The 13,292-nt window shown below is 53.8% G+C and overlaps 1 protein-coding gene across 4 annotated transcripts in view; it reads right to left on the bottom strand.

The window, feature by feature from the left end:
- Myt1l (myelin transcription factor 1 like) overlaps positions 1–13,292 on the bottom strand; it is a 126,976-nt gene that overhangs the window by 74,640 nt on the left and 39,044 nt on the right. For 3 of the 4 annotated variants that reach the window (XM_027937824.2, XM_027937823.2, XM_027937821.2), the window contains exons 5-8: positions 10,811–11,782; positions 6,355–6,489; positions 1,888–1,978; positions 249–356 (exon numbers count right to left, since the gene is read on the bottom strand). In XM_027937824.2, the coding sequence (XP_027793625.2) occupies positions 249–356; positions 1,888–1,978; positions 6,355–6,489; positions 10,811–11,782 (1,306 nt within the window). Of the gene's footprint in view, positions 1–248; positions 357–1,887; positions 1,979–6,354; positions 6,490–10,804; positions 11,783–13,292 lie in introns of all 4 variants that reach the window. The other variant, XM_027937820.2, reaches the window with a different exon arrangement.

Consider the following 13,292-nt stretch of genomic DNA (forward strand, 5'->3'; position numbering starts at 1 on the left):
TAGCATTCATAGAGTTATGAGATGTCAGAGCCAGAAAGAAAACCAACAGTGCTGTGCCCCGTCCTCTCCCTCGGATCACGCTGGGCCACAGAGGCCAGGACGGAGCTGCTCTCTGCTCCCACTCAGCCCAGCACAGCCACCCTGGCATCCTGCCACTCAGTGAGCGATCCACCTGTGGAGTGTCGGTGCTCAGGTGCACTGGGTGATGGTAGATGGACCTCATGGATGACACACTCCTGTTTGGGTACCTGAGGACTCGGTCCGAGGCCTGGTTGGACTTGGACACATCGCAGCTCTGGTGTTTTTCTTGGGCCTTTGCCAGTTTCTCTGCTGCAGCAATAGGGCATCCAGAGAGGCTGCAAGTGCAAAAAGGGGGTTAATGTCTGGTCACAAAGGGCTTCACAGCACCCAGTCCAACCACCATCTCCTCTCCCCGGGTGGAGCACTGAGACCTGACGGGGCAGAACCCAGCAGCCTCCCAAGCCCCTGGGAGTCCTGAAGGGGTGAGTTAGTCATGCCATGTTTTGGCCTGTGTGATTTCCTCTGGGTGTGCATGCTGCGGTGCTGATGGCAGCACCCTGCACCACCCTTCTGGAGAGAGCAGCCTCGTCCGGCGCATTCAGGAGAACAGGAGTGAGGCGCGTTTCAGACATGGTTTCACTGGGGGCTCACACTCCTTCTGGACAGGAGCCTGGACAGCTCGGGAGGGTGCAGCCCTGAGCAGCCCAGGAATGGCAAGGGTGGGCGGGCACCAGACCAAGGAGCACCGAGCCTGTTCTGCAGACATATCACCTGGGCTTTCGCCAGTCAGTCTGACCTTTGCACTATCATGTTCTCCGAAGAGGGGAAAATGAGAGGGAAGGAAGCGGAGTGATCTCCAGGACTGCACAAAAACATTTTTTTAGACTAAACTGCTCAGGCTGGTCAACCTGGAAGGAAAGGAAGCGGGCTTTCCTGTTTGAACCACTTCCTCCAGAGAGTACGTGAGTCCACGGGTGTGGGCACCTGTGCTTTCTGACACAGAGGCACTGAGGGTGGCTGAGGAACTGCTGCATGAGCGCAGCCTGGCACAGCACCCAGCACCAGCTCACCCTGCGCCATGTCCTCCTGCACGTGAAGCACAGAACACCTCTGGCGGGCACAGGGCGGTGCTTCGTTCATTGTGAATTTAACAGAAGTGAATAAGTTTGCCAGCCACACAGGAAGGGTTGGGGTGAGGCTTACTGCTTCCTCTCCAAAGACAGTTCTACGTGAGCTTGAAGCTCACACCACAGCCAGAAACTGGGCTCAGCAGTCGCTTTTCTGCACTGAGGACACGAGGCTATCTGGTATGAGCTGAGTATTGTGAGGATGGCGAATCACCAAGCTCAAGAGAACAGGAGGAAGCCGGGGTTTGCTGCACGCTGAGGACGTGTCCACAGAGCAATCGTCCTGCAAGAACTACCTACGGGAGCACCCCTTCCCCTGCCCTGAGCAGCACTAGACACCTGCACAGACTTTAGCCACGTCCATGCTGACCTGGGGTCTCGGCAGAGTGTCAAGGGCCACCAGGGTGAGTCTCACATGGCCCAGGGTCACCAGATTCCAGTCCATGTTCCTGTGTGGTGAGCAGCGGATAGCCCGCACATACCTGGGGATAATGGACCCTGGGTCTCCTCTAGTCACCATAAGGGTCCCTCACACTCTGCAGGGTGCCCTGAAGGGCTGTTCCCCATTATGACAAGGTGGGTAGACAACTAAAAAATCCGTCTCCCTGCAGGGCGGCCGAGCCTCGGCCCTCCATGCTCTGTGGACTCCACTCTGTGCCCTTTAGAAGCAAACTGTGAGGACATGAGGGGCTGGTGGGGCGAGTGCTCCCAGGGTGGGGGTCCAGCAGGTGTGGCTTACCTTCTGTGGGAGTTCCTGTTGCTATTCACATGCCCTCGCCCTGTGCAGCCTGGAGTGGGACACTTGAGAACATTTTCATGCATGGCAAGAACTTGACAAGGAGAGGCAAAGAAAACAGCCCATCATTAAAACAGGGAAATGTCAGAATTCAAGAGCATGCAATCGTTGTACAGAGGCTGGGTTAGTCTAGACACACAGGCCTAAGAACGTCCGTGATGAGCATGATCAGGAAAACACAGGTCAGGAGAGAGAAGGTCGTCTGCACTGCACTGATCGGCAGGCGAAGCAGAGTGCGCTGGCCAGGGGCAGAGAGCGCGACCCTGAGCAGCTCCAGGGGCCGGGGAAGCCCCACATGAGCGCTGGGCGCCAGGTAGCGGTGGCACAGCACGTAGACCTGGCATGTCAACAGCACACCTGGGCTTGGAGACAGTGCTGAGGGCAGTGGCTAGCTGAGCAGAACCCTGGGCTGCAGTTTTAAGGATTGAATCAAAGTCTCTCCGTGTAGGAAAGAAGCAGTGACCTATTCTCTAAGCAGGATGAGGTGGGACAGCAGAGTGAGAGGGGCAGAGAGACAGCGCCTGGGGTGAGGCTGCCGTGAGCCGCAGAGCTGTGTGGACTGACCAGCAGGGCCCCACCCTGCCTTGCCTATGTCCCTCTCCTCCAGCCCTCAGGGTCCACTCGGCTACTCTGCATCTGGGGAGCTCCTGGGGTTCAAGAGCTGGGGGCCACACCGGCCTCAGAGCCAGGCACCTTGCTCCTCCGAGGGGCCCTCCGCTCAACTCTAGACTGCGCTATGGCAGCTCCTCCGGCCAGCACGGCGCGCCGGGTAGGTGGCTGTGCCAGGGCTGCTGGGTCCACTCACTGGCGGCATCACTGTGTTTTCTGTGACTTCCTTCCCCTCTAGTAAGAGCTGCTTTGTTCTGACCTCTGCAGGTCCCTGGACCCTGCAGCCCATGGCTGGGATGTGGCTACTATCGGCATTGACCCCAGTGTGCTCACCACTGGCCACGTTCTTAAACGGAGTCCACTGGCCTTCGTGTGAGAGCTGTGGCCCAGGCTCAATGTGCAACACCAGACCAGCGAAGCCACCTCCAGTTGATTTGGTGGTGGGAACTGGCCTGGGGTCACGGGTTTCTTTCTGGGGAGATCTAGACCCAAGGCCTCCTCTCAGGGGTTCCTTACTGTTCAGTCAGCTCCTCAGGCTGCAGACTTCCTGCCCCTGCCCTTCCCTCCAGGACTCAGACAGCCCCTGTCACCAGTCATCATGGCTCCCTGATGCCACTTCCCTTTTGCACCAACACATGCCTCTCCCCCACCTGACGCCCAACCTTGCTGGGGGTGGTGCCCTCCCCCAGGCCTGGCCATGTCAGTCTCCTGTTGAGCGAGATGCAAGCCCCTTGCACATCTGCACTGTATCGAGATCTGGGGGCTCTCTTTGTTCATGGGCAGCCTTGGAATCCATCTGAACAAGGGACCTCCCTGCTCTGCTCCCGTCTAACGCTGAGGTCTCGACAGGAGACTCCGATCAGCAGGCCAGCAACCTCGGCAGGCCTGCCTCCTGGGCTTCCTGGGCCTCGGCGTCCCTCCACATATGGGGCTCTTCAGAGGAGCCAGCTTTCCTGGTTTTGATCCCTCGGACCTCCCTTCCACCTGCTGCCCTCCCTCTGCTTCACCTGACCACGGGAGAGAGGCCACAGCTCCCCTGCTGGGACCGCCCCTGCTGGCTCCCCTACGTCCTCTCCCTGAGTGGCACGTTCTCCCTTCGGAGGAAGGGTGTCCTCCAGCTCTGTCCTGTTGTCCCTTTGAGCCTGCCCTCGGGCCATGGGTACCTCCAGGTGACCTGCTCGCCCCTCCTGTCTCTGTTCTCGCCTCCTCCAGGCCCCCTCCCCGTCTTCCTTTGCCCTCAGCGTCTTGCTCCCAGCAGCCTGTCCCTGCCCACACTCTGCCCACTGCCACTGTCTCCTCCATGCCCTGGCCACGTGTGACCCCAAAGCCTTCTTCTCTGCCCATGCAACCCTGGAGCAGCACCCGGGGTCCCAGGTCCAGGCCTGGAGATGCCCAGTCCCCACAGTGCCCAGCGTGGCTGCTGGTGGGCACCGGGCAGCCATGGGAAGCACTGTCTGGGCCAAGCCCGTGTCTCTGCCAGGCTGGGAGCTCCCAGGACTCAGAACCTCTTCTCCTCCTGTGGCACAGTCTCTGTGGTCCTCCCAGGGTGAGCAGAACTATGCTGAACTGGGCTGTGCGGGAGTAAGGGAAGCCAGTCCAGCAGGAGAGGCCCGGCAAAGACTCACGCAGACCTGCCCTTCCTCAGGCTCACGTCATTCCTGGCTTCTTAAAGACCCGTCCACAAGCAAATACACAGCAAGGCTTTTCTGTGCATGAGCTGGAGAATGTTCCTGGACAGGGTCAGCCTCCTCCTGCTAAGGTGACACCCCATGTGCCCCCACTTCCTCCTGTATGGTGGCATTGCCCTAGCCCCCACTTCTTCCTGGTAAGGTAATACCCTGGGTGCCTCTAGTTTCTCCTGATAAGGTGACATCGCCCCATCCCCCACTTCCTTCTGCTTAGGGGACACCACCCCAGGCCCCTCCTCCTCCTCCTGCTCAGGGGACACCACCCCAGACCCCTCCTCCTCCTCCTGCTCAGGGGACACCACCCCAGGCCCCTCCTCCTCCTCCTGCTCAGGGGACACCACCCCAGGCCCCTCCTCCTCCTCCTGCTCAGGGGACACCACCCCAGGCCCCTCCTCCTCCTCCTGCTCAGGGGACACCACCCCAGGCCCCTCCTCCTGCCAAGGCACCCCACTTCTCTGACACAGGTGGAGACAGGACTGCAACCTGCAGCGTGGCAGGACACGCCCACATCCCTGCTCTGTCTATTTGGAGGTTTCCCGGGAGATGTGGGCTTAGGAGGAGGAGCTGGCCTGCCCTGAAGCCAGAGGCCTAAGGGGAGACGGCAGGAAGCAGCTTTCTGCTTAAAACCCCAGAGCTTGGTCCTAGCACCTGTTTGTGGATGAGGAAAGCAGAGGACAGCACATGCAGCCTGCCTGTCGGGCTTGAGAGGACGACCATGGACCACAGAGCCCGGTTTGGGAGACAGAGGGTGTGGGCCGGACAGGATCTATGGCCTCGCTTAGTCTTGCATGTAGGCCAGTTAGTGTCTGTCTGCTCAGGTTGACTGTGGAGACATGGCACTCCCTCAGTTTGCCAGCCACTGCTAGTCCCTGGACAGAGAAGCATGATGGACACCCTGATTCTCGTTTTCTTCATTGGAAACCAGGGCCAACACTACCTGCAGGGTCCATGGCTTGAATGAATTAGTGTTTGTGGGTGTGAGCCCAGCACCCGCCCCCAGTGTGCTCAGCACGTGGAAGCCGCTGTTGTAGACCATGCCGTCTCCCTGCTCATGTAACACACGGGATTGTAGCCAGACACCGAATTGGCTTTTCCAGGACTCTCTTTAACCTGGACACAGTTGCAGCAAGCTAAGCTGACTTTTCTCAGTAGCCATCTGAACACCTGGTGCCTCGGGCATCTGTGTGTCCCTGCCACTCCAGCAAGCTCGCCACTCAGGGACCACAAGGTCACCCATTTTAGTTGGACTGGTCTCATAATTCCTCCAGACCATTGACTGGTCATCCTGCCATGTCTCAACCATCACAGTTTTCCTGCCAGAAACTGTCTCAGGTAAGAGGAGAACCCTCCATATGACTGAGACTTAGAGTCAGGATCTTAAACTTACTCTTTTCAGAAAATGTGCCTGTTTCCTAAACTGTTTGTTAGTTCCACTGGCTTTATATAGCTGGCATATTTAATTGATGAAAGATACACAATAAGGAGGTGTATACCATTTCAGTTTTAAATGAAATATAGCTTTTCACAGATTGAGTCCATATTATCAGAACCTAACTATTAAGAACTGCGAAAGATCAAAACCCACCCAATTTAAACCTCCTTATTTCAGGTCTTCTAGTGTGGAAATGCTGGTACATTTATGCTGACAAGTAAAATGAGGCACAACCTCTTGTCTAAATGATGATGGGATGATGTATCCATGTCCTGGGCAGGAGGCGTCTCCAGGCCCCTTCTCTTGGGGAGGCAGAACAGGCCAGCGCCGTGGATGGGTATCTCAGACACTATCTGGGTTCTCTAACTGTGAGACGCACAGGCAACTTGCCTGGGGTCTCCAAGGAGGACTGAATTGGGACCAAACCTGGTTCCAGAAAGGGGGCTGTAGAGGGCTACTCCGGGGCTGGTCTAGCAAGAGCTGGCACCCAGGAAGCATGGGGGTTGGGGGAGCAGGCTCCCTGTCCCCCACTCCTCCTGGGGCTGCCCGTCAGGGTCAGCGGGAGCCTGGTGAGCTGTGGCCACATTGAGCCGTAGAATGGAAATGATGTCAGATCAGAGGGATGGTAGAGACAGAGCCGTGTGCTAGCACTCCAAGGGCAGCGGTGAGCTGTGCACTTACTTTCTGGAGGGACCCTATCTTTGTGCGGGCATCCAGACAGACTGCGGTGATGCGGGTAAAGCCCAGTTACATGGCCGGTTCCATCACACCCGGGGGTTGGACACTTGCTCTCTTTCTTTTCTGTTCTTGAGGGATCTAAAAGCGACAACAGGTTCCAAAAGAATGAACGTTCACCAACCGAAGACAAATGTGATCATTCAACAATCCCAAGAGACCTTTGCTAAATCAGAGGCCAGCAGGTGTCAGGGCACAGGCTGCAAACACCATGCTTTGGCTAGGGTAGGCTATTGTTTTAGGTGATTGTTCAACCTTATGCAACATGATAACGAATCAGAAAGTATTTTAGTTTTTGTCCTAAAGAAAGAAAGAAAGAAAAAAACCCCACCCATTCCCCATCCCTAACCTTAACTCTTGATTGATTGGTTTCCCGTGTGTTACATGATAAGCTGTGTTGCTCAAATAAATCAACGTAAACAGTGATGAGACAGTGGCCTTCTTAGAGAACAAGACTCCACACCGTTTTCATTTGACAGTCTCTCTGTGAAATTCAGCCAAGAGTGTGACTCAGTCCCCAGCTCTTCAGCTGAATTTCTTCCTGTTGGGAGCTCTAGTGGCACACACAGGCAGCAAAACGCGGCTGCTCTGGACTTTGCTCTTGAGGCTAATCACTCTGTTTCTTAGCATAGCAATTCAGCATGTTTTGGAAAATAAACTGAACTCTCAGAAGGCACTGTAAGCAGATGACCAAACGGTGGCGATCCCACCTGCAGAGGTGATGGGCAATCAAAATGCTTCAGAAGCCGCTGGAGCAACCCTTTGTTCTGATTTCTCCGTGTGTGCTTGGAACCAGAAGGAGGCTCGTGTGATGCCGTGCATGCATACACAAAACCAAGAGGTGATGCTTCTCTAGAGCCCTGTGGGCTTCTCTGCAGTACAGTCAAGGGCCAACTAGAGCAGAAGTCTGGTCCAGAATCAGATGCAGATGCCAGAGATGTAATGACATTGCTAATTTAATTTTTTCTACACCCAGAACTGACCACAGCACAGAACTTTGCAGCGTAATAACTTCAGAGTGTTTCAGAGGCCACACTTAGACCAAACAGTAAGTCTAACCAGTGATACACTATTTTTAGTCCAATTTTGAAAACCAGTTGCACAGATCAATATCAATAGATGTGGCTCTTGTGATTTGGTCCAGAGAAGGCTCTAGTTAAATTTTCTTCAGGGGTTTAATTCTATTATATGGGTATCTCATTAGTCAGGCCAATCATAATTGTTTTAGTTAAGAATTCACTTCTATCAAGAGAAAAAAACTTTTGTTTTAAAACATTGAATGCTTCTGAACTTTCTTTTTAAGCTATTTATGTGAACTGAAGTAGAAGAGGAGTCACAGGACCAATAATGTCCTCGTGGTGACTCCCTTTCTTGGGCGGCTAGAGTGCTCGTCTCCTAGTGGGCCTCTCAGGTGCTGGGGCCTCCTGAGCCAGGGAGGTGCCACGGGAGACCCTCCCCTTGATCTGTCCTGCCACCGTGCAGGCAGCTTGGAAACCCACCCAATGGTGTGTGCTGTGGCGTGGTCCAGCTTCTCATGACCTGGTCAAGGCCTCTCTTACACCTGCAGACTGACAGCCTGGCAATTTTACTACCTTGGAATGATTCCGCAAGAATATTGGTATAATTTAGTCAATCTAAGTATAAAATAGCAAGTGCCTAGTAAGAGTTTCAGAGAAAATAATTGATTAAAATCATAAACTAGAGATAAAAGATTAATAACTAGATACAGATGACTTGCAGAAGATAAAAATTCGATGGCTATTACTAATCACCAAGTATCTATTTCATAGGACACTTAAGACCTCTCACAAATTATATTATTTCAAGATTTGGAAAGCATTTTGAAATTAAGTATAGGTTTTTATAAAAACAAGGTATGTCAAAATTATCCGCATTTTGGAAGACAACAAGCGTATAATCTCCTCTCGATGCATGGGGTCCAGTTGAGGTGGGATGTGCTACCTGCCTTTGCCATCACCTCCCCTGGATTTCTTACTTTGTAAGAAATTGCAATTCATCTTAAAAGCAAACGTGGAAGCCAACACAAGACAACTGAGCAAGCAGAGAGACCAAAAATCAACCAGAAACCTTGCAACAAACAAGAGGAAACAAATTGTGACTGCACTTAGCTTGCTGGGGTAGAACAGGTGGTGGGCAGAGGACAGAGGGGGTCATCATTGGCTTCTTTTGTATTAGCTCAAGATTTGGAAACTGACACATTAAATCAGTTTGAGGACTGTGGACAATGAGAATTGATACAGTATCTTCCCATCTTTACTGCAGTGACAGCCCCTGAAGACAGACGGAAGACCTGCTAGGCAGTTGCCGCAACTGTCATCAATGTGTTGGTGAGATCTGATCCTTTGACATTTTTTCTTTTAAAGAGAGCCTTAATCTCTTTGTTCTCCTTCGTTGGCCTTAATCGGCTTTACTTATTTAGCTCTGAATGTTTACATGGAACAATATAGAAAATGCTGGTAGAAAATAGAAATGACTTGTCAGGGGCAGATTGGAAAAACTGGGAGAGGGAGAAACTGATGCCTCCCACCTTATAGGAGCGCCCAGGCCCCAGTCCTTCTCCGTCTGTGGAGAAGCACAGCTCAGTTTTCACCGTTCATCCCCAGCCACCCCCATGTTCACAGGGGAAGCAAGTGCTTTATATTTCATTTCTTTCAAAAAGCAAAGCAAAACAACAACAAAACTAAATGACTCAAAATGGGCATAAAGCAGCCGAGTTTGGAGGCCACAGACACAGAGCAGCCACGGCAGCCCAGACTCTGAGACACATCCTCCATGGCCATGTGGCTGCAGAGGACCACTGTGCTACCCAGAGTCAGCGCTCATCCCGAAAGCCCCGACTCAGCACCGCCCAGACTGCGTGGGCCACGGAGCGGTCACAGGAGCAGAGGCACTCCTCGCTGGAGTGTGGGTTCTCCTCAGCTTCTCAGAGACTCAACGCACCATCCTAAGAGATGGTCTGGCACATCTTGTTCACAGTGACAGCCCTGTCCTAAAACATGCAGGCTGTGGTCCCTCTGGAGGGTCATGCCCCTTGGCCACCTCCCCACCCTGCGGCCCAGCGTTGTGCTTTGGCAGCTGGAAGGGCTGTCGGCCCACCACCTGCCAACCAGGAGTGCACAGATCTGGCTAAGGCTCATCTCAAGTTTGGATATGCTTCCAGCAGTGCCCAACTCGCCACAGAAATCATACGCACACATTGAGAGGAGAGTACACACCGATGTCACAGCAGAAAAAATGCAGTTTTTCTGATTGAAGTTTGCACAGCAACTGATTTTCAAACTACATTCTTAAACTTCGTTATCAGATCCACAGTGAGGAAACTCAGAATTTGTAATGCGCAGCATAAAGTGACAAACCCACAGAACAGATACATTTTTGGTGCTGATATAGTAGGCTTTAAGGAGTTACCAATTTCATTCTTGAAATTGATTCTTGCTTTGTTCTAAAAGAAACTTGAAAATGAGCAAATAGACAACACCAGACCCCTGCGTGAGGCTGTGTCATAACCTGCCTCAAAGTGGACACTTGCTTCTACAAACACGAGTATTCATTCAGGTCGAGTATGTATATATTTACTATATATATGGGAAGTAGGTATATATAGTTAAATATATAGATAAATGCCATAAGCGCCTGCATTTTTCATGAGGAGAAATTGAGCTAAAACTATCATCCTGGATAGTCTTGAGCGTTTTATAATAAATCATATTTGAGAAAACACCGCAATTGCTTCCTTAGTGAAATGGAATCAGTGTGTGTGGGGGGTGCCCTAAAGAACGTGCTGTTGGTCTCGGCCGAGGCCACCGGGGCTGGCACAGCCAGCAGCTTCTGTCCCCTGTCTCTCCCAGGGAGCTCATGGGCAGCCCTGGCCCTTATCCTGTGTCCTGGGTCACCCTGCTGCTGCTCAGTTTGTCGGGGTGCTGCTCTGGGGGTGTGTCTCCAATGGGTGTCATCGGATGGCAACTTATGTACTGTAGGGCCACCTCCCCAGTCCCGTTTGTGAAATGTGCTTTGTTCTGACGGACTAACCAGCACTCAGTCCCTGGCCTTTCCCAGGTCCTTGTTCCTCTGCAGCGGCACGGGCTCCCAGCGCCTTCTACCTCGGGCGTGTTTACGCACCAGCCCTGGCCTCTCCAGGAGTGCCTCGGTACTCATCTGCTCTAACAAGGGGACACTGAGCTTTATGCATTTCCCAGACAAATATTCCATTTGCTCTTCAGAAGCATCATCACAGAATATAATTCTGGCACCAACTCTGGAAGGGGCCTCAGAGACGGGACTTAGTGAGAGGCAGACTGTAATCGAGGACCATCACCAACACCTTTTCTTTAGCTCATGTTTCCATGAGGCGACTTACGTTAGGTAGAAATATTACCTTTACCATAGTATGGCTTTTTGACATGGCTGTCACTGGACCTGGGCTTCCTGTCCTCCCCGGGAAGCTGTCTGGGAGACTGGTCCTCGTACGACCTCAGAGTGTCCCTCCTCCCGGCGTCCATGGCCATCTTGTCCCTCATGGCCTTGGCCCTCTCGGTTTCCAGGGCGATGGCCTTCTCGAGGAGCGTCAGGTTGCCCTTGGTCATGTCAAACACCTCCTCGGACCTGTCCGAGTTGATGGAGGTGGTGTCGTCGTCCCTCTCCTGACACCCGTCCTCCTTGGCGCAGCTAGAGAACGTTCTGGGCCTGGGGCTGAGCTGCTCCTCCAGCCGCATGAGGTTCATCATGTCCGAGTAGCTCCGGTCAGGTGTCCTGCCCGGGAAGTCGTCCTCCGGCCGGCCGTGCGGCCGGGCGCTGGCGCTGGGCGGGGGGCCCCGGTCCTGGGGCTCGGTCTCGCTGAGCTTGCGGGCCAGGTCGAAGCACTGGTTGCGCAGGCACTCGAGGCTGCTCAAGCACACCTCCTCCTCGCTGTCCTCGCCCAGCCTCTCGCCCAGCCCGTTGCTCACGGGCTTCCCCAGCACCACGTAGCTCACGCTCCTGCTGTCCTGCGGCGCCATCCCCTCCGCGTGGCCGCGGTCGCCGACGCCGTCCGAGAGCACAACGCCGTGGCCCTGCGCCAGCAGCTTCAGGGAGTCCACGGTCTCCCTGACCACGTCGCTGTCCAGGTCCAGGCTGAGCTCGCCCTTGCGACTGAGGCTCTCGCTCTTGCCGCTCCCGTCCTCCAGGCTGTTGGAGGTGCTGCTGTTCATCTCGGACTCGGTGCGGGCGCGGTGTGCTGCGTCCTCCGCGATCTTTCCCAGGTTCAGAAGCGACTTGGCCACCAGCTCGTCGTAGTTGTCGTACTCCTCGTTATTGTTGTCGTCCTTCTCCGCATCCTGCAGCGTGCGCGGGCCGTGGCAGCTCATCTGACGCTCTTCTGCAAAGGACACAGAGAAGACAAAGGGAAAGAAAAGAGAGGTAGCTAGAACTGGGAGTTCAGGGGCAACCGCAGGACACAGCATGGCCAGGCAGGCCCTTGCGCGGCCCAGAGCAGGCCCTGGCTGCTTCTGGTCACGCGTCCACAGGAGGGAAGTCAGGGGGCCAGGCGGAGCGAGGCCCTTGGAGCATCCCCCGAGTCAGTCTGAGACCAACCAACACACATGATAAGCACAGCGTAAAACAGACATTCCCACTTCTGAGGGTCAAGACTGGCCTGCCGTCAGCACAGGTTTACTTATGCGCAGCCCGGCAGCTGAGTACTGACCGAATCCACCTCATCGCCACACTTCTCAAGAGCTCATGAACTCTTGTTTTGCCAACTCTTAAACAGCTGTTCTCAGCAATTGCTTTTAAATGGTCTATTTCTGCAGTCACACTCAGGCGACGGGGAGGGGAGCCTGCTGTTCTGAGGACCCCGCAGGCCCCTCCACGGGGAACTCCCATCAGATACACCCATGATGGGGCTGCACTAAGAGCGATTCTGAGTCCAATTCCTTCCAGGGACTTACATGCCACAGAGTGAAGCCACAGGAACCCCACAGCACAAGTGTGAGGGGAAACCCGCAGGACTGCACCCCACTCTCCGCAGGCCTGGGCAGAGGGAAGGGCCTGGGAGTAGCTGGGCACTGTGTGCCCTGTGGCTGGCACTCGCCGTCACACTGCAGACAGTGCTGCCAGGTCTCCCACCACGGCCACAGGAAACCTGGGGCAGCTGGAAGGAATGACGGGAAGATGGGTGTTGTGTTCAACCTGAAAACGTGTTTAGGGAGAATTTCCAAAAGAGGCCACATCCAACATGCGTCCAACCCCTCTACTGAGAATCACGCTCTGTTAACACTCAAAGAACATTTGGGATTTGTATCTCTATTCGCCTTTCCACGTAAATGATGTTGTGTGGGTTGCAAAACAGATAACACGTGGCTCTCGAGTGCACCCCCTCGGGTTGATTTGGCCACTGTTTCCCATTTCCATGTCTCTTCTTTGTTTCCATGACTAAAACACCAGAGTGAGAAGAATTTTTAACATTAGTAATGGCTTGGGGGATGAGAAAATGCCAGGTGACTAAAGCTGAGATACTGAACTCTGGTACTTGGTTTATGGATTGTATGTTAGTGAAAAAAGATTTGGAGCTCAATAGAGACTAACCCCCTGGAGTCAACAGATAGCTAAGATCTGCATCCCAACACTGAGAGCCAAATGCACCAGGTCAAATGGAGCAGATGCCGTCTCTCTTCCGGACCACTCTACGCATCATCTCCCTTATTACAAGATGATGTATCCCCAAAGAGCAGCAGAAGGAAAGGACACCAGACCAGGGGACGCCATCGGAAACATGGCGGCAGTGCCACCCTCATGCAAAGCATGCTGTCAGCCTCAGTTCAAGCTTTAGAACCAAGTCAAGCCTGTTCTAAGGACTTTGGGAACACCAGCTTTATATTCTCTCAATT

This window comes from Marmota flaviventris, chromosome 14 (assembly GCF_047511675.1).
Source record: "Marmota flaviventris isolate mMarFla1 chromosome 14, mMarFla1.hap1, whole genome shotgun sequence".
Classification (NCBI taxonomy): Eukaryota; Metazoa; Chordata; class Mammalia; order Rodentia; family Sciuridae; genus Marmota; species Marmota flaviventris.